At 40.0% G+C, this 21,263-nt stretch overlaps 1 protein-coding gene across 1 annotated transcript in view; it reads left to right on the forward strand.

Annotated features, from left to right (window-relative positions):
• Positions 1 to 21,263, forward strand: part of akap9 (A kinase (PRKA) anchor protein 9) — an 88,226-nt gene that overhangs the window by 24,492 nt on the left and 42,471 nt on the right. The window contains 15 exon segments of the mRNA XM_034704938.1: positions 549 to 614; positions 3,409 to 3,558; positions 3,871 to 4,026; positions 4,175 to 4,351; positions 5,765 to 8,668; positions 9,950 to 10,030; positions 12,439 to 12,586; positions 12,765 to 12,832; positions 12,918 to 13,032; positions 13,251 to 13,348; positions 13,911 to 14,016; positions 14,545 to 14,770; positions 17,695 to 17,749; positions 18,645 to 18,983; positions 19,356 to 19,634. Of these exon segments, the coding sequence (XP_034560829.1) occupies positions 549 to 614; positions 3,409 to 3,558; positions 3,871 to 4,026; positions 4,175 to 4,351; positions 5,765 to 8,668; positions 9,950 to 10,030; positions 12,439 to 12,586; positions 12,765 to 12,832; positions 12,918 to 13,032; positions 13,251 to 13,348; positions 13,911 to 14,016; positions 14,545 to 14,770; positions 17,695 to 17,749; positions 18,645 to 18,983; positions 19,356 to 19,634 (4,968 nt within the window).

The following is a 21,263-nucleotide window of genomic DNA, read 5'->3' on the forward strand; positions in this document are numbered from 1 at the left end:
GATCGGAGACGGATCGGACATGGATCTGGTGGAATTTGGCCGTAAGAGTTAATGGACACTTAATGTTGTAGACAATCATATTTGACCCCTAGCCAACACTTTTGGCTGTTTACTTTTTCAATTTGAAGGTAACACACTGTCAAACTTGGATTTGGTTGATAAGTGGCAACAAGTCAACCCTCAGAATGCTGTTTTTAAGAGTTGCAGGAGTCAGACTGTGTCCTCACTGAGGTTTTCAGTGTTTTATTATTTTTTATAACTTAACTATCATTCTCTGAGCCAATCAAACTAAAGATTGTCTTTCTTGTAACTATCCCAAGCTCTTGACAATTGTTTTTCAGATTTTTTGCCGCTATGTTGCCTGATACAAAATCAGTAAGCAGATGACACAGATTTGATTTGACCCCATAAATCACTCTTATTAAAGATTTGTCAAGAAAACATATCATATAAGTCACCAGACTTCAAGGGGTACAAATATATAGTGTGGCTTTTCCTTCACGCTCCTAGATTTGTAACGTCTCACTTACAGCATTGTTAATTAACAGGTAAATGGGTGCCATGATGAGACGATGACAGAGAGCCTAATGATGTCTTCTGAGGATTTTATCTGGGTACAGTAATCCGATCAAGCAGCTCTTTTGGCTCTGCTTTTGGCTCTGCTCGTAAAGCACTACTGGCTGGATCTAACTCTCTCCTCGCTAATACTTAAGTCTTGTGCAAGATTTTCCTGTAACCCACTAACCAAGCCTGTTTAACGCTGTGCTTACTTTAATGTATTCCTGTGTACATGTCAGGTTTTGGAACATGGCACAAAAAAGAAAAAATGCTGTGATGTTATAAAGTGCCTTTCTTTTTTTCTTTTCTTAAAAAATCCAAGCCGCTGGGGAGTTAAGGATTGAACAGGACTTTTTGACATTTTGGAGGTGTAAATTATTTCTGAAGCTGGTGGGGAAAGGGTGAAGGAGGCAGTATGGAGGGTGGAGGAGAGCAGACACAAAGAGCTGCTCTCTTAAAAGACACTGAAGTGATATTTGATCACAGGAGGCAGAAAGCTAAGAGGTGCTGATCAGTGTTATTGGGAATGAGAAGGAGCAAAACAGAGCTGGATGAATGCCCTGAAAACTGCATGAAAATAACTGTGACAGGCCAAGAAAGAGGATGTGAGAAGAAATAGATGTTTCAAGCAAGACCGGTTCATGATTAATTGGATGAAAGAGTTTTAATTACTTTTTTTATGTGCGATGACAACTAGTAATTATTTCTCAAACAAGAACACTTTCAACCACATTTCAGATGTTAGAAAGTGTATGAAAAGCGCTCTGAAAGCATTTTGATTTTGTGTAAGATCAACACCTTTTCCTTGATCTTCACAGCTGTGAAAGCAAGACAAAATTAAGATTACATCAAATGTTGCAAATTAAGATTATCTTTTTAATCATCTTGATTAAAATCAGATGTTAATCTTATTCAGCTCCTTTGTGATTAACCATTTGAGCTTCTTTGAATAGTTTTTAGCTTGTTATGAAAAATTACTCAAATCAATATTGATGCCTCTGCAAAAGATACAAAAGCAAAATCGACAAGATTAATTTTACCTAATTAGGTTGGGTTTTTTTGATGTGTGAAATTGATGCCATAGTGTTGGTGTCGGACTACCGAAGAGGATAAAGGCAACTGGATTTTTTTTTTTGAAAGAGCAGCAAGCAAAAAAATAATATATATATATATATATTTTAGAAAATTACAAAAAATAATTTTATTTCTGACTTTAATCTCAACATTTAAAAAAAATGCACCTTAAAAAAAATTACCCTCACTTTTTTCAGTTGCCTTAAAGCTGGGGTTGGTAATCAGATTTAGATACACTTTTTGTCATACTGGTTAAATGATCTTTATGTCCTGATGGCAATCATTACATGATGTGTTCCTAAAAAAGAGTGAAAAAAAGCTGCTATCTACAGCCGGAGTAAACCTGGGAAAACACTAACCAATCACCGTTTTTTGGCTCCCCAAATGTTAAACCAATCATATCCCGTCCAGCCGTTCTGCCCTCCTCCTGCGCGTACATTTCCCCGGCGTGCACTCCTTCGAGTCCCCGTCTCCTGCCTCTGCTTCCCCTGACTCTACTGACTGCCCCTCTCGCTCGTCCTCGGGCCTGTCCCCTCTGACCTGATGAGGTGCTTTGCTCAGGACTGTAGTCTGGATCAGAGTCTAAAAAGCTCTCACCAACAAGCAGAATAATTAATGACGTTCAGTAAGTCCTACAGAAAATACATATGTACTGTAGCGTCCGTCCGGACGCTGTAGTGATGACGAGCCGATTCGTGAACACGTTGATCTTTAATAACCGGTCACTGTCGGCCGTGATCACGACAACCAACAAAACAACAATCAATGTTTGAATGAATGAAAAACTTCTCCTCACACTCTACACCTCTCCTGATGCCTTCACTAACTGTCAACACTGTAGGAATTAAGAGCATCTACACTGAACACGTTTAACAAACAGTAGAGCTGTTACAGTATTATATGTGTTATAACTTTTCTCCTGATATCGTGTCACTGGTACAACTGGATAATGCTAGCATGATAGTTGTGAGTACTAACAGCAGCCATATTTATTTGTGTTTTTAACTTTCACTATGATAATGTTTTGGTGAGGACCGGTTTTGAATCAGTCACGATCATATGGTCGAGAATCAGCGGCGCTCGTGCATGTGAGCGGGGGGGCGTCGTTTTGGAGGAGCTCCGAGGGAGGAGGGGAGGGGTTAGACGGAGTCCTGAGGAAAAGCTACATTCAAATTCATGCTGGTTTTCCGAGATTACCAACCCCAGCTTTAATGCTCTTCTGTAGTCCGACAGTCAGTATGCAGGATGAGATTTTTTGTTTAAAAACACATGAACAGGACAAATTCAGCATAGAGATAAGAGGATTCTTTTCGCTTTTAAGCTAAAGTTACTTTAAAAAACCACAATGGTCGAGTCTAACTCATGTCACTAAGCTGAAGAATTCACAAAACTGGAATACTAAGTCCTTTTTTATACAAGAACTGACTTCACTTTGGTAGAAATTTAACTTCTCTTGTTTCCTTTCATATTATTACTTACCTAAATGTGTAACCTTGGCTTATCATTCCAACTTGAATTAACACACTTTGATGAAACTGCTTTGTTAGTTTGCTTCAGTTCACATTTCGACCTGATGTATAAGCTTCCTCTTGCCACAGTGATCCCCCTTTTTTCTTGAGTCTAAGGTATCCCTTTAAAACAGAACTTCATACGTGTCTTCATGTGGCTCCTGGCTCGTGTAACTAACTCCTGTTGCACCCTGACTCATGAAATACCTAAAACCTTGTCTTAATGTCTTCATTGAAACCCTGTAAACACTCTTATTTACCGGCTCAGGAGGAAGTGGAGGCTCTGCACCAGGTGTCAAAGGGAGGGAGGAAGCAGGATATGGAGGAGGCGCTTGCTGCCAAGACCCTGGCGGTGGAGGAACTGAGCCGAGAGCTGGAAGAAATCAGGGCTGCTTTTGGCACGGAGGGAGTGCAACAGGTAAGTGTTTCATCAGCTTTTTATACTTCTCACTGTTCTTTTGAAGCGTTTTTTCAACCTGCAAATATCCTCAGAAGTCAATGGCAGTTGACTGATTTCAGATAAATGTTCTAAGGTGCTGGTAGCTTTTTTCCCCTCCATTCTTAGCAATCAGCACCTTCCTGGATTCTTTGTAACACCTGTCTGACTCTGATGTTTTTCTCCTCTTCCCATTTTTAAGCTCTAGTTCCAAAGCTTGTTCTCTCTCTCATCCTCTCTCTGTTTTAAAGCTGTCTGTCAGATGATTATACTGAATTTCACTTCCCCCTCTAGCTGCAGGACTTTGAGGCTGCTCTGAAGCAGCGAGATGGGATCATCACCCAGCTCACATCCAACCTCCAGCAGGCCCGAGAAGAGAAAGACGAGATCATGAAAGAATTTTTGGAACTGACGGAGCAAAGCCAAAAGCTGCAGATCCAGTTCCAGCAGGTGGGGAGTCAAGTCTTAATAAGTGCTCTGATTTATGTCAGCTATTCTTCCCTTAACAACAGACCTTAACACTCTTACTAATTGGTTTAAGTAATTGCTATTCATGTATTCAATCCGAAATTAATTTGTGTGTAAAAAAAAAAAATAGCTGCAGGCCGGCGAGACACTGAGGAACACGAGCCACAGCAGCACAGCAGCCGATCTCCTGCAGGCCCGGCAGCAGCTCATGCAGCACCAACAACAGCTAGAGGAGGCAAACGTGGAGGTCAAAAAGCAGCAGGAGCAGATCAGCCAGCTCCAGCACGAGCTCAGGGAGATGGAGAAGGTAAGAAGATGCCTAGTGTGATCCTGCAGATAACTATAGGGTCATTTACACCTAGTGTTAACATGCAACATGCATCTCGAGTGGCCACTTGTAATCAGCAGAAGGCGGCGTTTTCTCTCAGGTCTTGACAGTACCTTGTCAGCTTGAAAGACAAGAAGACGAACACTGATCCCTGTATGCTTAGCTGGAAAACAAAGAAGAAGAAGTAGGACGTGGTTTACTGCGTCCCTTCTTTGTCATGCTTCAGGCAAACAAAATCTCCAAGGTGTTTTGTGTTTCTTTCCTCCTTCCTCTCTTTGCTTTGCTTAGATTTAATACGACACTGCTGTTCCCCAAATCAGTACACACCTTCTTTCTCCCTTCTTCTTTGATTGATAGTGGACTACCACAGAGGATGTCACCTGAGTGGGCAGTCCTTAATGTGACCCAGGACAAATGTACTACCAGACTAATGTCCAAAAATGTTTCCTCGACAACGACTGAATTAGGGGTGGGAATCGCTGGGTGACTCACGATACAATACATGATACTTGGCCCACGATAACAATAATATCACGATACTGCAGTACTGCGATAATCGATATATTGCAAAAGCATGATATGACGATATATCACGATATACAGAGAATAATTCACCTTCACATTAACTGCAGCCTTATCTTTTCAGTCAGCATCCATTTTTCTGTAGTCTTCTGTAAAACTTCTGCCACATGAGCACCGCTGTAAGTCTCATAAATCGTGCTTTTTTTACAACATGTGGGAACATTTCCCCCCTCGTTTTCAGTAAGACGATAAGTAACTATCACGTAGGACTCTTTGGCATGCTAGGTCCGCCCATTGCAGGTGAGTTAAACTTTTTCTGCAGACTTGAGCACGTCCTCCATCTTTCCTCTTGTCTCAACCAGTCGCAGAGCTGCAATAGCCTGTTCTCTGTTTTTCTTTTAAGTTAGCACATTTCTAGCTCTGTTCCACCGCTGTCTGACATCCCGCTGTCTTCTTCTGGTATTTAGCCGCTGTCAACGTCTTCTGTGGTCAATAAACTGCTGTTCACGTTCCTCTCATTCATGCCAATTAGCGCCACCGCATGGAATCACTAAGTAGTGACGCGGTGAGGGAAATCTAGCGCTGTAATTACCCGATTAGAATACCGATATTCAACCCCCTCATATTCATTATTGTATCACACAGGTCAGGACGACGATATATTGCCATAGATATTTTGTCCTCCCTAGTATCTGAATGGAGCGTGATCAGATCTACATGCCTCCTCAATTTTCAATGGGTGCATTTCCATCGTAGCTAAGACTGTCCACTTGTGATCTACTCACTAAAATCAACCGTTAATACCAGATGTGAATGGGGTCTATAAGACATATTCTGCACATGTATCTCTAACATTTGTTTTCTTTGTAGTCAGGAGGAATATCAGAAGAATCGCTCTCACAAAGGATAAAGGAAAAGGACCTGCTCGTCACTAAAAATGAAGAAGTTATTTTGAGTCTGGAGCAGTCGTTGGCAGAGTTAAGAGCAGCGGAGGCGTCTTTTGCACAAACACTGAAAGAGAAGAATCAGCTAATTTCCGAGCAAACTTTAATAATCAGAGAACACGAGCTGTCATTGACCCTTCTAAGAGAGGAGCTCACGCGTGTGGGACGGGCATTGGATGAGAATCTTCAACTCCAGTCGGATGAAAAAGATCTGGTCATAGCCCAGAAAGACAGATTCCTTTCAGAACGTGATGTCTCTCTGACTCGGCTCAAGGATGAGCTGGAGTCTTCTGAAAAACACCTACTGGAACTCCAACAGGAAGTTTCTGCAAAAGAATCTGAGCTTAAAATATGTATGGATGAGCTGGAAGGCACTAAGTCTGACTTACAAAGCAGCAGAGGTGAAATAGAGAGTGTTAAGTTAGAATTGGAGAAAGAGCGGACAGAGTTTGAAAGCTGTAAAGGTGAACTTGCAGCCTCCAGACAGAAAGAGCGAATGTCATCCAATGAAATCAAGCAGCTCATATTAACAGTGGAGGACCTACAGAAACGTTACCATAAGGGCAGCCAGTCAGAGAGCGATGCCGTCCAAAAGATGCAGGAAGAGACTGAAAGGAAGCTGGAATACCTCAGGGCAGAGCTGGATGAGATGTACGGGCAGCAAATAGTTCAGATGAAGCAAGAGCTGAATTTGCGGCATGTGGCAGAAATGGAGCAAATGATGGAGCAGCATCGCACTGAGCTTGAGCTTCTGAATGTGCAGCAAGTATCTCTAAGCTACACTTTTGAGGTGGAATCTCTGAATTCAAAGATTAGGGAGCTTCAAGAAACGGTAGATAGGTCTCAGAAACTGCACAATACAACCAGTCACGAGCTTAGCCAAGTCACTCAAGAGAAGCTCAACCTGCAAGCCAAGGTTGAGGCCCTCCTCCGGGATCTCCGTTCTGCAAAAGACAAAGTGGAGCAGGTCTCCCACAGTCTCATCTCTCAGGAAAGCCAAGAAGGCGAACTGCAACGCCTCCAGGAGATCATCGATCATCTGAAGAGCGAGTTGGTGGACTCTCAAGAAGCCGCGCACGAGGCAGAAGTGAAACACGAGTCTGAAATCACCAACTACAAGATCAAACTAGAGATGCTGGAGAGGGAGAAGGACGCCGTGCTCGACCGCATGGCCGAGTCGCAGGAAGCCGAGCTGGAACGACTGAGGACGAAGCTCCTGTTTAGCCACGAGGAGGAGCTAACCTGTCTAAGGGAAGAATTGCAAAGAGAGAATTTCCAGAATGCAGAAAACCTCGCCAATGAAGCTGCTTCGAAACACAAAAAGACGTTGGAAGAGCTGCGGGTAAGTTATGATGCAAAGATGCATTTGTTACAAAAAGAGAAGGCACATTTTGCCACAGAGAGGGATGAGCTTTTACACCAAATCAATGGACTTAAAGAGGATCTTAAGCTCGCGTTGCAGAGCTCCAAAGCTGAGGAGCTCGTCCAGCAGCTTCAGGAGCTTCAAGTGGAGCTTGAGGATCTGAGAAAGGGAGGAGAAGTTCAAGCTCGAATGGAAAAAGAAATTCAGACGTTACGAAAAAAGACAAAGGAGCTCGAAAACAACACGAAAGAGAAAGAACGAAGTTGGAAATTGGAAAAGGAGAAATTGACGGAGACAAATAAGACTTTGAAAGAAGACTTAAATTCGAAACTTCTGAAGATTGAGACGCTCACCACAGAGAGCAGTCAAATGCAGAAACAAGTCGCTGAGCTTAATGTGGAGATCAACAAGCAGAGGACTACTTTCTCATTTGCCGAAAAGAATTTCGAGGTGAACTATCAGGAGCTGAAGGAGGAGTACAGATGCCTTATTGAGGCGAAGACGCAGCTAGAAGAGAGGATACTGAGGCAGGCTCTTGAGTTTGAGATGAAAATTGCCAGCTATCAGTCAAAGATTCGGGAGCTTGAGGAGAGCAGCAGAGACATCAAAAGGGAGGACCCAAATTCGGGCAAGCTGGAGAAAATGGTGATAGAAAAAGATACTACTGAGCTAATGGAGAAGCTAAATGTTACTTTGACTGAGAAGGAAAGCCTGGCTGGAAGGCTTTCTGAAGTTACTGAAAAACTGATGTTTACAGAGAGGAAAGTGGAACAGCTGGAGGAAGAGAGGACTCAAATGAGAAAAGAAAACGCAGAGGTCATCGCCCAAAAAGAAAGCTTAAGGAACAAGCTGGAAAAAGAGCAAACGCTTGTGAGGAGGGGGAAGGGTGCACAGAGAAAGTTCCAGCAAGAAGAGCAAGCTGTCGAGCCAGTTTGCTCTTATGAGGATCATCACTCCCAGATTCAATCTTTCCAAGAGGAGATTAAGACCCTTCAGTCCCTCTTACAGGCGGCTGAATCAGAGAGAGACGGCATCCGAACGAGCCTGGAGCTCCAGAGGCTTTCGCCGTCTCCATCCCCAGCAGCAGCAGCAGCAGCAGCAGCAGCAGCAACAACAGAAACAACAACAGCAGCAGCAGCAACATCAGCTCAGTCCACAGGGGAGGGACCTGTTGAAGGACAATCCTCCCTGCAGAAGTCCACCGCTTCAGGAGGGTCAAACAGGCGCAGGAGACGACAGAGGTCGAAGCAGGAGCGCAGAGCAGGCAGCGCTCTTTCAGACTGCAGAGAAGAAACACAAAGGGAGGAGGAGGCGGCGGAGGAAGAGAGAGCTACAAGTGCTGCAGAGCCGGAGATGCAGCCTCAGATGCAGAGCCAGGTTATGTCATGCTCACCGAAGAGGGCCGGTACGGAGGACTCCACTGATGGGTACCAGGGAGACGCAGGCAGAGACTACATCAACAAACAGGTAGGCAATCACATGCTTCTCCTGCAGCAACACTGTCTGATTAAATTACATGTTTGACTAATTAAAAGGGCTTCAAAACTGTGCCTGTCAAAAGAAAGTTCACATGAAGCTGCGTGCTTTAGAAAAATATCACATCCACTTAATCCATTTAATTTTCTGATATCTGACATTGTTATTAGCTTCATCAAAAAATTCATGGATTGCATTCAAAGCAGCAACTGAAAAGAAAACAACGAGGTATTTCTGCTCTGACATGTTTTTCCTCTCCAGTGATGAACGGTCATGATTGCAAATTGCCTCAGTGTCTGAAAGCTTACTCTCAAAGGTTTCATAAAGCAGCAGATAAAGCAAGGATGTGACTGCTATGTTTTGAAGTTTGTGCAGAAAAAAAAAAAGCTTGATGTTTCCAGACTCCATCGATATTCTGCGCATTTCTACCTGTGGAGGAGAACTATACAATATTCATAATCTGCCGTGATGCGATGTTGCTTGTCCTCAAACTGAATTGAGTTGTTGTTTTTGAACAAACATAAAAAAACAAAAAGAATCAGCCGGACTCCTCTAATAGATTTGAATCGTTGTTGTTGTGTAGAATTGTGTACATTCTAGTTTCTCTCCATCCTGCAGGGAGTGAAGGGTTTGAGGTGAGAAGCCATTTTAACCCCAGCCACTTACGTATATGTCTGTGTCACTTAAAGCTGTGTCTCACTTACACCAGGCAAAAGATCCACAAGATTTATACTGTCCGTCTGCTTTTTCATTTCCGTGTCTCTTTTTATTTTTGTCACCTCCTGGGCTGGAAGAAACACAACATAACTACAAATTTTAAATGTACCGGACTTAAATCTTACAGTATTTGAAGAATCTTTAGGTAAGGATTAAAATGTAGTTATTAATGGCATGGGAAGAATAATTTTATGACATAATTTTGTATACGTTCTTCAACAATTTGTAAGACCAATAAAAAAAAAACTTAGATCAGTTATTTTATGAGGTTTGTGTATGGGCACACAAACATGATGACTGTCTTCATTCATAGCCAAATGAACAACCCTCAAAATATTAACTAAACTATCATGTTCAGATCATTTTATGTTAAACCTTAAAGGATGAATAACTACCTGATCTCTAAGCTTCTTTCTACTCCTCCTCAGGAAGTGATGTTGCATCTTGTTTTTCTGTCAACTGCAGTTGTATTTGTCTGCTTTTAATCAGGGAAACTGTTTAACACAGTATTTTCTTTATATGCAATAACCGTTTCTACTTCTTCTCTCTCATTAGGTGAGCAGACATGGGACGGGCCGGCGTGCAGATCCTGCTGTGCATCAGGGCACAGAGGAAGAGGGAGAGACGACTGAGCATGTAAATGCCATTTAAGCTCACATCCTGCCCTTTAGCTTTCAGTGTCAATATATGCTTTGATATATCGTACAGTGTGCTGTAAAGGTCAATAAACAGGTGCTCCTACAGCTGAAATACAAAAGTTAACATGCAAGAATAACTCCACTGTTCAGCCTGATAGACATCATGTATTCATGTTTGGTGCTGCTGGATCTGCTCCGTTTGAAGGACAGTTTCATTTTTAAAAACTGCAGAACTTTAAGTCCTGCATTAAGAAATCATTGGCAGACAAAAAAGCAGAAACTTGCCTATTTGAGGACGTTAACAATGCAACTTTTAATGACTGCAAAAACTGATGGGACAGAAATCACATAAATTCAATAATGCAGTGCAGCCCATGATGTCACACTGACCGTTCCAGAGCAGAATGATCCCGAGGAGCACCCTGAGACAGCTGTCTGAGTCAGAGAAAACTCCTGACAACTTTTCAACTGCAGGACTTGCCGTAGCAATATGAACCAATTATATATTAAAACGTTACTCTTTTCAAATCTCAGTAAGTCAGCATTCTGAACAGTGATAATTTTGTATTAGGTAAAGTTTTATAAGTATTCTCTTTGGGTTTATCTTGAGTCATGAAATATTTCAAGCGAACTATTTAGAGTAAAGTGTATTACAAGTCAGGGGTTTTCCCAATGTAGAAAAAGAAGAACCACCTGTTCTGTACACTTTACCTACAACCTGTGATGTGCTTTACTTTAAAAGATATATGAATCACGTAAACAGCACTAAACAGTGACCCAAATATTATGTTTTTATATCATTCTATAATAATAACAGTAATACTAATTGAGTAATAGTAATGATAATAATAATGATAATAAATAACAATAATAATAATTATAATCAATCAATGAATCAATCAATCTTTATTTGTATAGCGCTAAATCACAACATCTCAAGACGCTTATACAAATATAGGAGGTCTAGACCACTCTATGTCAATATATATCTAATCTATCAGAATATATATCTAAAAAAGAAATGTTCATCAAAGACGACAGATTGGCCATAATTCTAATAACAATAACAACAAAAATATAATCATAATTATTATTACTATAATAATAATAATAATAATAATAATAATGAAGATATAACAAAAGCCATTTTGATGATGATAATGATAATATAATGATAATAACAACAACACCAATAATAACAATGATAAAAATAATAATGTAATAATACAACAATAATAATAATAATAATATGAACAACAATGATGTTATTATATATATTATATTATTACTATTATATGAGCAATAATAATAATAATAATAATATTTTAACTTTATTTATGTTGCATTTTTTTTAAAAAAAACGTCACCGAGTGCTTACTTGTGCAGCAAAATTAAACAAGTGTGCCAAAAAAAATCATAAAAGGCAAGATCCAGAAATAAAATATATTTTCAAAGGACATCAATTTTCTTTAGAAGAGCTGTAAAGGAATACAATTTTAAAAAAATTACTTATAGAACAGTTAAACTCAAGTGAAAAATGTAATTCATGTAAAATCAGGAAAGGCTCAAGAATAAAACACAATGTTTTAAGAAGCGATTTAAAAGAGATCACTGAGTCAGCAGACACAACCTCAATTTAGAACTTTCCTTCTAGAATCTGCCTCTCTCAGTGAACTTGTGTAATTTTCATCATAGCAGTAATACTCTTCTTCTTGTTAGTATGTGTGCAGCAGCAGCACATCATTACCCAGATGGCGTCCGTTTGTTCATCACTTACCATCTCTCGTCTGCATGTTTCAAGCAGCAACATCTGATCAGTTCCACATCTGAAAGGACTCTTTCCACCACCACGCTGTCAGATGTAGTGTGTATGGGGAGATTGTATCATAACAAAGCTCTTTAAATATAGCCTTATTTAAATGTAGAGAGTGCACTTAACGAACATCCAACATCAAAGGTAACGCAACAGCAATTTCATAATTGTGAGTAACCCTAACGAATGTGTGCTAATGCATAATGCATAATTAGAGGAGGAGGCCTCACTGTCGGCCTTTTGTTCCCTGTTACTGAAGTGATAATAGCAGAGCTCTTGTCCTGAACACAGATGGCCTGTGCTGCTGCTCTGTCATTAAAACAGGATAGGTAGAATTATGTTATTAAATCATTTATCCCCTCGGATTAGCAGATGGATGTGCCATGCTGCATAATTACATTTATGATTAATTAGAAGTGATACCTGTGTTTGCCAAAATGTTCCAAAGGGTGGTGTGATTTGTTGATTTTTTTTTCCAACAGAAAAAACAAACAAACACTCAATATCAAATCAGATTGTAAATATAAAAAAAAAAGCCTGCTCCCTGTGGTTTTTGTCCATCATGTTAATGTGATGTTTGTCTGTGTGTTTAGGGTGAGTGCAGGCTGCAGATGGAGGCCCAGCGCATCAGCCTCTCTCAGATCCACGCTGCCCAGCTGGAGCTGCTGCAGGAGGAGACGGACGCCCGCACCAACTCTGTGCAGCTGAAACTGCAGAACCTGAAAGATCACGGCAACAAGGGTGAGTATATTCATATTCATCATCTCTTGCCTTTTGTGTGCATTTTTCGTTACCGTCAAGGCAGCAGTCACCTCGTAAATCCCTTTGGTTAACACTCATGAAAGCTCTGTCTTGCGTTTGTGAGGTTGAAATAACAGTTATTCAGTCAAATTCAATAAATCTGTATTTTTTTTTTCAGAAGAGACAAAATTCAAATACCACAACATGTTACAAGCTGTGTCAGAAGAATGCAGCGAGATCATCCAGGTACATTTTCTGATTGAATTTGTGAATATAAGTGTTGCCAAGCTACCAAAGCATTCAACTTCATCTCTTTCTGCTTTGTATGCAGTGTTTCCGACAAGTATTTGGTGAGGAGTTTTTGGAGAACGTTGAGGGTCAGCCGTCTTCTTCTGTGGAAAGACCAGAAACTAGTGAATCCACCTCCGTTTTACTGCAGGCCAGAGGTAATGTAACCCTCAAGGAAATAACATCACACTCTCAGTATCAGATAGTTCATTTCATGTTTGCTGTGTAAAATGTTTATCTAAATGGCATTTCAGAGATGTGAATTAACCCTCTGGTGTTTGCAACATACCAGCACATTTACACAAAGTCAAAAGATTGCAAGTTCTTCAGTGACATCTAAATGAATCTAATTAAAACATGTTTCTCTCTTTTGTAGATCTCTACAGAGATCTTCAGCAGGTGCAGGAGAGGATCGAGCAGGAACATGTTCAACTGTCGCAGCTTCAAGCTCTGCTGAGAGTTGATGGAAACAAGGTAAAAAAAGATACGCATGTTTGAACATAAGCTAGGTCCTTACTGAAATGAACAGTATCTTATCAGCTCTTACCATAAAACAAATTGTGAAACTAAAAGTTAAGTTGACAGTCTTTTAAAGAGGAATGATTATTCTTCTCCTCCTTTTTATTATGGGAATGACCTTTTCAGACTTCCTTTTTCTGCACATAGTTTTAGTGATTTTCTAACTAACAACAGGCATATTTACAGAGGCGGGTCAAAATTCAGGCTATGACTGATTTTTGATTCACTGTTTTCCCACAATGCATTGCACAATAGGAATGAAAGGACAGTTCAAAAGTTGCACAAAAGTTAGAAAACTTATTTAGCACAGAAAAACAACTATGAATGTTTAGTAGCTCTGTAGTTGAAATCCAAACAGCAGTTTGATCCTAAGGCATGATGCATTTTTTGACCTGTATCATTTTCTATTTGTTTTAAATGCTAAAATATCCCTTAAAATGTGCATTTGGAGCAAACAGTCGTTTGAGCATCACAGAAAACAACCAGAAAAACACAGGAACTCCTGTTTATCTTCCAGATGGTGAAACTGCAGACGGCTTACGAAGAACTAAAGAGCAGCAGTGAGAGGGAGATCTCTGACCTACGCGTCCAAGTTTCCAGCTTAAGCACCTCGACAGGCAAAGGTGAGTGTGACGCAAATGAGACGCAATCATGTCAAGCACTGAAGCCAGGACACCAAATGAAAACAAAAAGGCGTGGAAGAGGAAAACAGGCAAACGTTTGATTTTTTTGTCATTGTTTCATAGTTTGAGGTCATTATTAATAGCGGTCGTATCAGACATCTGGGACTTAGATTGTGCTTTTTAAAGTGTTTTTTTCATATAGAATGAGTTGACACATGTGGTTAGAGCATGTAAGTCCTCTGATTGTTGAATTCATGTATCAAACAGGAAGGATGTAAACAAAATCCTCTCATGGTTGTGTTTTAGATAGCTGGCAAATCTTCCAAATAACATGGCGAAAAAATGCCTTATTTCTATCTTACGTCATCTGATGCTTTGTTCTCTGTTCATTTCTTACCTCCTCCTTTTTCAGTTACCACAGTTATCCTTTTTTCCCCAGAGTAGAAATCACAATTTCATCTTATTGATTTAAATCTTTAGTTCTCTCCACTTGAGCAAAACCAGTAACATCTCTATTGTTCCATCTAGATGCGGAGGAGCGAGCTGGTGCACCATCCACCGGCCTGACTCAGGAGATGCAGAGGCTGAAGGCTGCCGAGCAGAAGAAGCTGGAGGAGAGTCACAGGCAGGAGGTGGAGCGTCTCAGAGCTCACTACCAGCAGCAGGCTACAGAGACCGAGGAGAGGTACCTCACTGAGATCCTGGTGCTGCAACAGCGACTGACAGAAGTGACAGGCACTGAAACACACTACAGGTGATGACACTGAGAAAACACAGGAGCACAGATTCTATATATAAATATATATATACATACATATATATATACTTTCATTCCATATATTCAGACTTTCAATCAATGTATTCAGACTTCATTTAATATATTCAGACTTTCAGGCTACTATATATATATCATAATTTCCTAAACAGCTTGCCATACATATCTATATATTTATATATACACATATATATTAAGGATGGTGTATTTTTACACGGAAGGTTAAAGTATGTGAATGTTGGATAATATTAAAAAGACGCATAGTCTACCTTTAAACTAGCTCCATAAGAGCCGTAATTATATGTCCATAGAAAAAAAACAGTTTGGAAGAGGAAAATAAAGATTCAGGGACATATACTCAACTTATTTGGACAAAATGGATTTCACATCTAAAGTGGTCAAACTAGTTTTGGTTTATAATTTTTAAGCAGCAATATTGGCATTTTTTAGCAAGTGTAATTCCGCCCCATACACATCAAATGTAAAACATCTCTCCTCACTTCCTCAGCTTGCTTGATTGCTTGGTGCAGTCTTTGTGTTAGAACCGCAGCACTCAGAGCTGACATGATCTTCCACACAAAGCATCTAATAAACGCTGGTCTGCACATCCTCTGTGACACGTGAACGCTGACTGACCCAGTTCAGCTAACACCAACAAAGCCTTGACTGATAAAATATTCACAAGGTTATTTAAAGCGTAATTCAGGCCTTTTTTAGCCCACTAACCTAAAAAAACAAACAAATTTGCAGCCTTTCAAGAGGCCTTTTCTATTGTTGAGGGAAATGATCATCAGAGCACTGAAGTACTGCTTAGAAAATGTGATAGATATGACCTTTTTAAAGTGTGCACCAACCACTATGTAGTATTGTACAAGGTTTCTGTAGAAGTTGCTCTGAAAAGAAAGCTTTTATTTATATCTAAAGAGTGCTGGTATCACATGTTCTCCAAATAGATAAAAATAAATCATACTAATGGTAAATAGGACTCTCGTACTCACTTGCCTGCAGAAGCATAGATATGGTAAATAATAAATTAGCAGCCGCTCACTGAAATGATTGAACTGATACTTTATCGTGAGGAAACAACGCATTCTGCCCGTAGCTTCCTCATTCGCCAGCAGGGCACAATAAAGTCACAGTTGAGTCGTTTTAGTGAGCGGCGGTTAATTTATTATTTTCCATATTAAAATAAATAATCTTTGAGTATATTTAAACAAAAATAAAAGTAAAAAAAAAACAAACAAACAAAAAAAAAACTCTATTGATGAATAATAACTGAATAATGTATTTGAGTACCACTCATGTCAGTGATTGTACAGTCACTCAATCAATCAATCAATCAATCAATCAATCAATCAATCAATCAATCAATCAATCAATCAATCACTCACTCACTCACTCACTCACTCACTCGATCGCTCGCTCGCCCAATCAATCAATCAATCAATCAATCAATAACTCACTCACTCACTCACTCACTCACTCACTCACTCACTCACTCACTCACTCACTCACTCACTCACTCACTCACTCACTCACTCACTCACTCACTCACTCACTCACTCACTCACTCACTCACTCAATCAATTTATCAAACAGCTCTTCAAATCTTACCTGGGTTAATTAGTTTGTACAGCTTGAACCTGAGAACATGAAACACATTCACAACCAGATATAAAATGAATATCCCATAGCTAAATATGAAGATCATACTTTGACTGATAAATAAGTACACCGATAAATAAACAAAATGGATAACCCAATAAAAGGATCAGTCTTGGTTAAAGGATAGAGGGATCAGTCTGCCAAGGAGGAGAAACCTGCCGATAGTGTTCTTACTTGTACAACCAGGTACAACAAAGCAAAGTCCTCAAGGGGTAACAGAGGAAGTTCAATTGCAAAAACTTGTCCAAAGAAGCCTTGGAGTTTTCTGGACGATCAGCTGATGGCAGAACGAATAAATGTCTTTCTATTATAACAACTTTAATCACAGCATCATTAATAATCAAATAATATCACTAAGAGGGAGCTCTTCTTCACGTCTCATAAGAAGTTGAGTCCTTCCTGCACTATGGAAACTGTGATAGTGCTGCCCTCCACTGTTTGATTGAGTAAACATGATCACTACAGTTGTTTTGAACACCAGCAGACTCCTCAAATTCCTTTGTCTGTCTGTGGCCATGATTTCCACTTATACATCTAAAGGTGGAAGGCAGTCACATTTATTATATACAGATGAGTTAAATGCAAAGACAGTTTACATTGATGTCCCGTCATATTGACAGATTTAATCTTCGTTATTTTGTTGAGTCTGGGACTGACACTTATTATTCTGATCCTTGGTTCATGGTTTGAGTAATTCTTTACAGGAAAGATGAGAGGACTTTCCCCTTTACTTTGTCTTAACAGATATTAAGCTGTATTTCCTTATTTTTTAAGTATTTTGAAGAAGCTATCTTTGATTATTTTTATTATCCGCTAGATTCATTCTTATGTAATAGTTGTTTTTTTAATATACTTTTGGTTATTTTGCATTAATTTGTATTTTGCAATCTAAATTACAACCCTAAACACTCAGAAATCACGCCTAAATCTTGTTTGAACACTTCTAAAATGTACATTTAGCAGAAATATACAGACTTATATGTTAACTTGATATTGAGTACATCAATGGCAGTCTACTGTACATCAATGGCTAATGATTTAACAAAGAGTGGCACCTGCTTCCAGGTGTTTAGTGGTTCAACTAAAGTATTTACATTTTTAATTTGCTAAAGAATATCAAAAGAAAGAATTCTGTCCATCAGTAAGTCTTTAGAAAATGTCAAATAATAAACCTCCAGAACTTGTTTTGCTTTTAACACTGAATTTTGACATCTCATTTTCTCTCTCTGCCTCTGCAGTGCCTCAGAGTCCAGCGCACATAGGACTGAGGGGCACCGGAATGAACCAGCAAAGGTTTGGCTGCTACATTTTACTCTCATCTAAATCATCTGTGTCACATGAATTGCATTTTACTACGAGCTGAAACGTGCCCATGCATTAAGACTCTGTGACAGCGAGGGTGGGTGGGAGGGAGCAATGGCAGCCTTTAGGCAAAAATGTGCCCTAAATCCCGTCAGCTTTGCTCCACTGGCGGCATCATGAACGGTCTTATATCTTAACGATTAAAAGGGTTGGACGTTACATAACCTGCCTTTTTAACTTGTCACTAGTGGGTGTACTCTAGTCTCGGCTGCTACGTTAAAAGGAGGATTCTGTCTTGCGTGAATGAGCTGCGCTCCATTTAAGCCGTCTCTCACTCACGTCACTCCAACTCCCATCATGTCTTAGTTTATCTCTCCCACAGACCTCAAAGTTCCTGCGGCTCGTGTGGTTGTGATTCTCATGCAGAGATCAGAGAGGGAGAAAAGAGAGGGGGGAATTTTCAGCAAGGCAGCACAGGAAAGGAGAGACACTGAAAAACCTACAGGCATGATACACTTAAAATGTTTGGGTTGTAAATGTTAAGCTTGTGGAAAGTGGTGCCGAACAGCTGAGTGACCGTGAAACAGACAAGACAGGGATTCATCACAAGACAGAGTGGTAGTGTGTGAGGGGAAAATGCCGCTGTAATGCAATGCAAGAGATCCCTTTTATAGCTTTATCAACCCTGAGGCAGGCGGAGAGAACAAAACGGTGTATTTAATAGTGGCTAAAGGGTGGAACAGGCATGTTTATTTCAGGAACAGTCATCAGGAGCTTTTATTTTACATAACTTTAGATTTGAGATGCCTCACTGCAGCTCCTATTATCTGCTGCATTAGTTAAATTTTGGGACCATACCTTTCTTCCTTTCCCTCACTCTTCACAGGACCACGTCGAGGAGGGGCCATCACACGGAGGCGCAGAGTTACGCTGGACCGGCCGACCTGTGGGCCTGACGGCGCAGCTCCAGGCGCTGAGGAAAGCTCTCTACCACAAGTATGTCCAGGAAGTATCCGCTCTCAAGGAGCAGCACAGCAGGGAGCTGAGGAGTGTCAGAGAAGACAAGGAGGAGGAGAGGAAAGGAGAGGAGTGTCCGGGAGAAAAAGGAGAGAAGGAGCAGGGTGTGCATGGTGTGAACGGGGCTGGGAGCTCCATTGAGAGCCTCGGGGCAGCTGGGCTGGAAGAGAGACAAGACTGGGAGAGGGTGGAGGAGGAAGTCGCCAAGGTAGGTGCCTTTTTATTTTATATTTTAAGTTTAAATAAAACTGGTAAAGGACGACAGTTTCTTTCATAAAATATTAGATGAGTGTCTGTTTTAGCTTTTTAAGCATGAGCATTTGCTTGTTATCTAAGTCTTGTGTGATCAAAAACAGAATTTTTGGACAGAAACTGTGACTGTAAACAGCAGAATGATGTGTGCTGAAACGACCCAGTAGATGTTAATATACCCAACTAATCGAAATACGTTCATAAGGAATCACAGAAGCATGAGAACAATCACAGATTCAATCTATTAAATCATGTCAGAGAATGGGTAAGAACATTGATGCAGCACTCAATGATTCATTTTCCTCACATCCTTATTTTTTTCTGACAGGCCATAGTTCAGATGTCTGTGGAGTTTGCGCAGCAGACCGAGCTGGCCCGGATCAACAAGCGCGCCGGTCAGACGAGCACCTCCATGCAGACCCAGTTGTCTGAAGAGGAGCTGGAGGAGGAGGAGAAGGAGAACGAGGAAGAGCAGACTCCCGTTTGCTCCCCCGGCTGGCTGCATGACGCGGAGAAGGAGAGTCTGGAGAGGGAGCTGAGGGAGAGGAACGCAGAGATCAAAAAGTTAAAAGAGGAGCTGCAGAAAACCACATCAGGACACGAGCAGGTCAGTGTCTCACTCACTCTCTCACACACTCACACACTCACTCAGGTGTCGGCACGTTGTTGGTTGATTTACCGTTGCTTACTTTAACCCTGAAATTCATTTCATCTGAGAGGATTCATTACTGCTGTGTCATTCATTTTTAGATGCACTTTGTCGCAATGCAGGTGCTGCATTGATTATTGATTTAGTATGCTTGAGCTAATATTCAAGTTTTTTCTGCAGCGTTTACCTGCGCACATGATCATATTCTACTGCTTCAATAACTCAGGATTATGATGAAAGCATTTGTTTTTCGGCAGTGTGTTTGTGTGATTTGCAGAGACAACTTGTGACATTTATTTACTTGTGTTTTGTTTTTATTACCCAGCACCATTTCACTGAGATTCATGAATGTGCACAAAGTGCTTTTGCCGTCTGAGACAGTATTATGTAACAAGTGTGCAAATGAAAAAACTTCCTCTCTCTTTAATTTATCTAACTTATTTAAAGAGCTTAGCTGCAATGAAGCAACACTTTTTGACGATCACACAGCTACAGACAACATCCGAGGGGAAATAGTTTGGCAGTGTCTCCTTTGCTCTGATTCAGAGAGCATGTTTGTTTCTTCATCACTGTTAGGGAAAACATTTATATTCTTGTGGATCTCAGGTACTTTCTTATCAGCCTGCTTGTGTTGATTTTAGATGATTTATCTTTTTTACTCATCATGTCTTGAAGAGCTAATCCCAGAGCCTGATAGGCTTTCACTTACCATTTACTGCATGATTAAGCTTTAACTGTGTGATAGCAGAGGCTGTCAGGTTCACTTTTCTGTGTTAGATGAGCTTCTCCAACACACACTTGGTAATGTTTCAGTTAAAGAAAAAAAAAGTTCCTCAGCTTCAGTAATTGGTTCAGATGAGTTTTAGCGATGAGGAGATAATTTCTTTGTACTTTGAACGCTCCTTTTAGATATCATGTGACTCTCTCTAACTGAACACACAGGAGGAAGTTTGAGGGTTAGCAAACACAGAAAGCAAGAAGCATGTTGTTACACCTCCAGCAGAAAGCTTCTGTTCATAAAGTATAATGAAATTAAAGGTTTACATTCAAGTTTGCTAAACAAACTGTGAGATATATTCTAAAACTGTGAGACTTCAATTGATGACTGTATTTTGGTGTTTTAAAACACAAGTGCTCTGTGTGTTTGTTTGCAATAGTCTTATAACATTTTTTATATATATATATATTTATATATGGTTTTTTTCACATGTCAAGAAACACATAACAATCCAACAAGTCAACTGCAGAAAAAATAAAGAAACATGAAAGGAACACCCCAGATAAGCTTTCAAAAGCTTTTTGGTAGAGGTCCCAACAGAAAAGAAAAAATAACTAGTAAAACAAATCCCACCAACAACAACAACAATGTTTAAACTCAATATTGGAAACTAAGCAAACCAAAATAAAAGAAATCAGTAAAATAATACAAATCTAAAAGATTAAACCAGTAAAAGAGAAGACGATACGGTCAAATAAATAACCATATAAATAACACATTTGTCAAAAATGAATAAATACATATAGTATATAATAATATAATATATTATATCCATATTACATTAGAAAAGACAGTATATGATTTGTTTT

Source organism: Notolabrus celidotus, chromosome 16, assembly GCF_009762535.1.
Source record: "Notolabrus celidotus isolate fNotCel1 chromosome 16, fNotCel1.pri, whole genome shotgun sequence".
Classification (NCBI taxonomy): domain Eukaryota; kingdom Metazoa; phylum Chordata; class Actinopteri; order Labriformes; family Labridae; genus Notolabrus; species Notolabrus celidotus.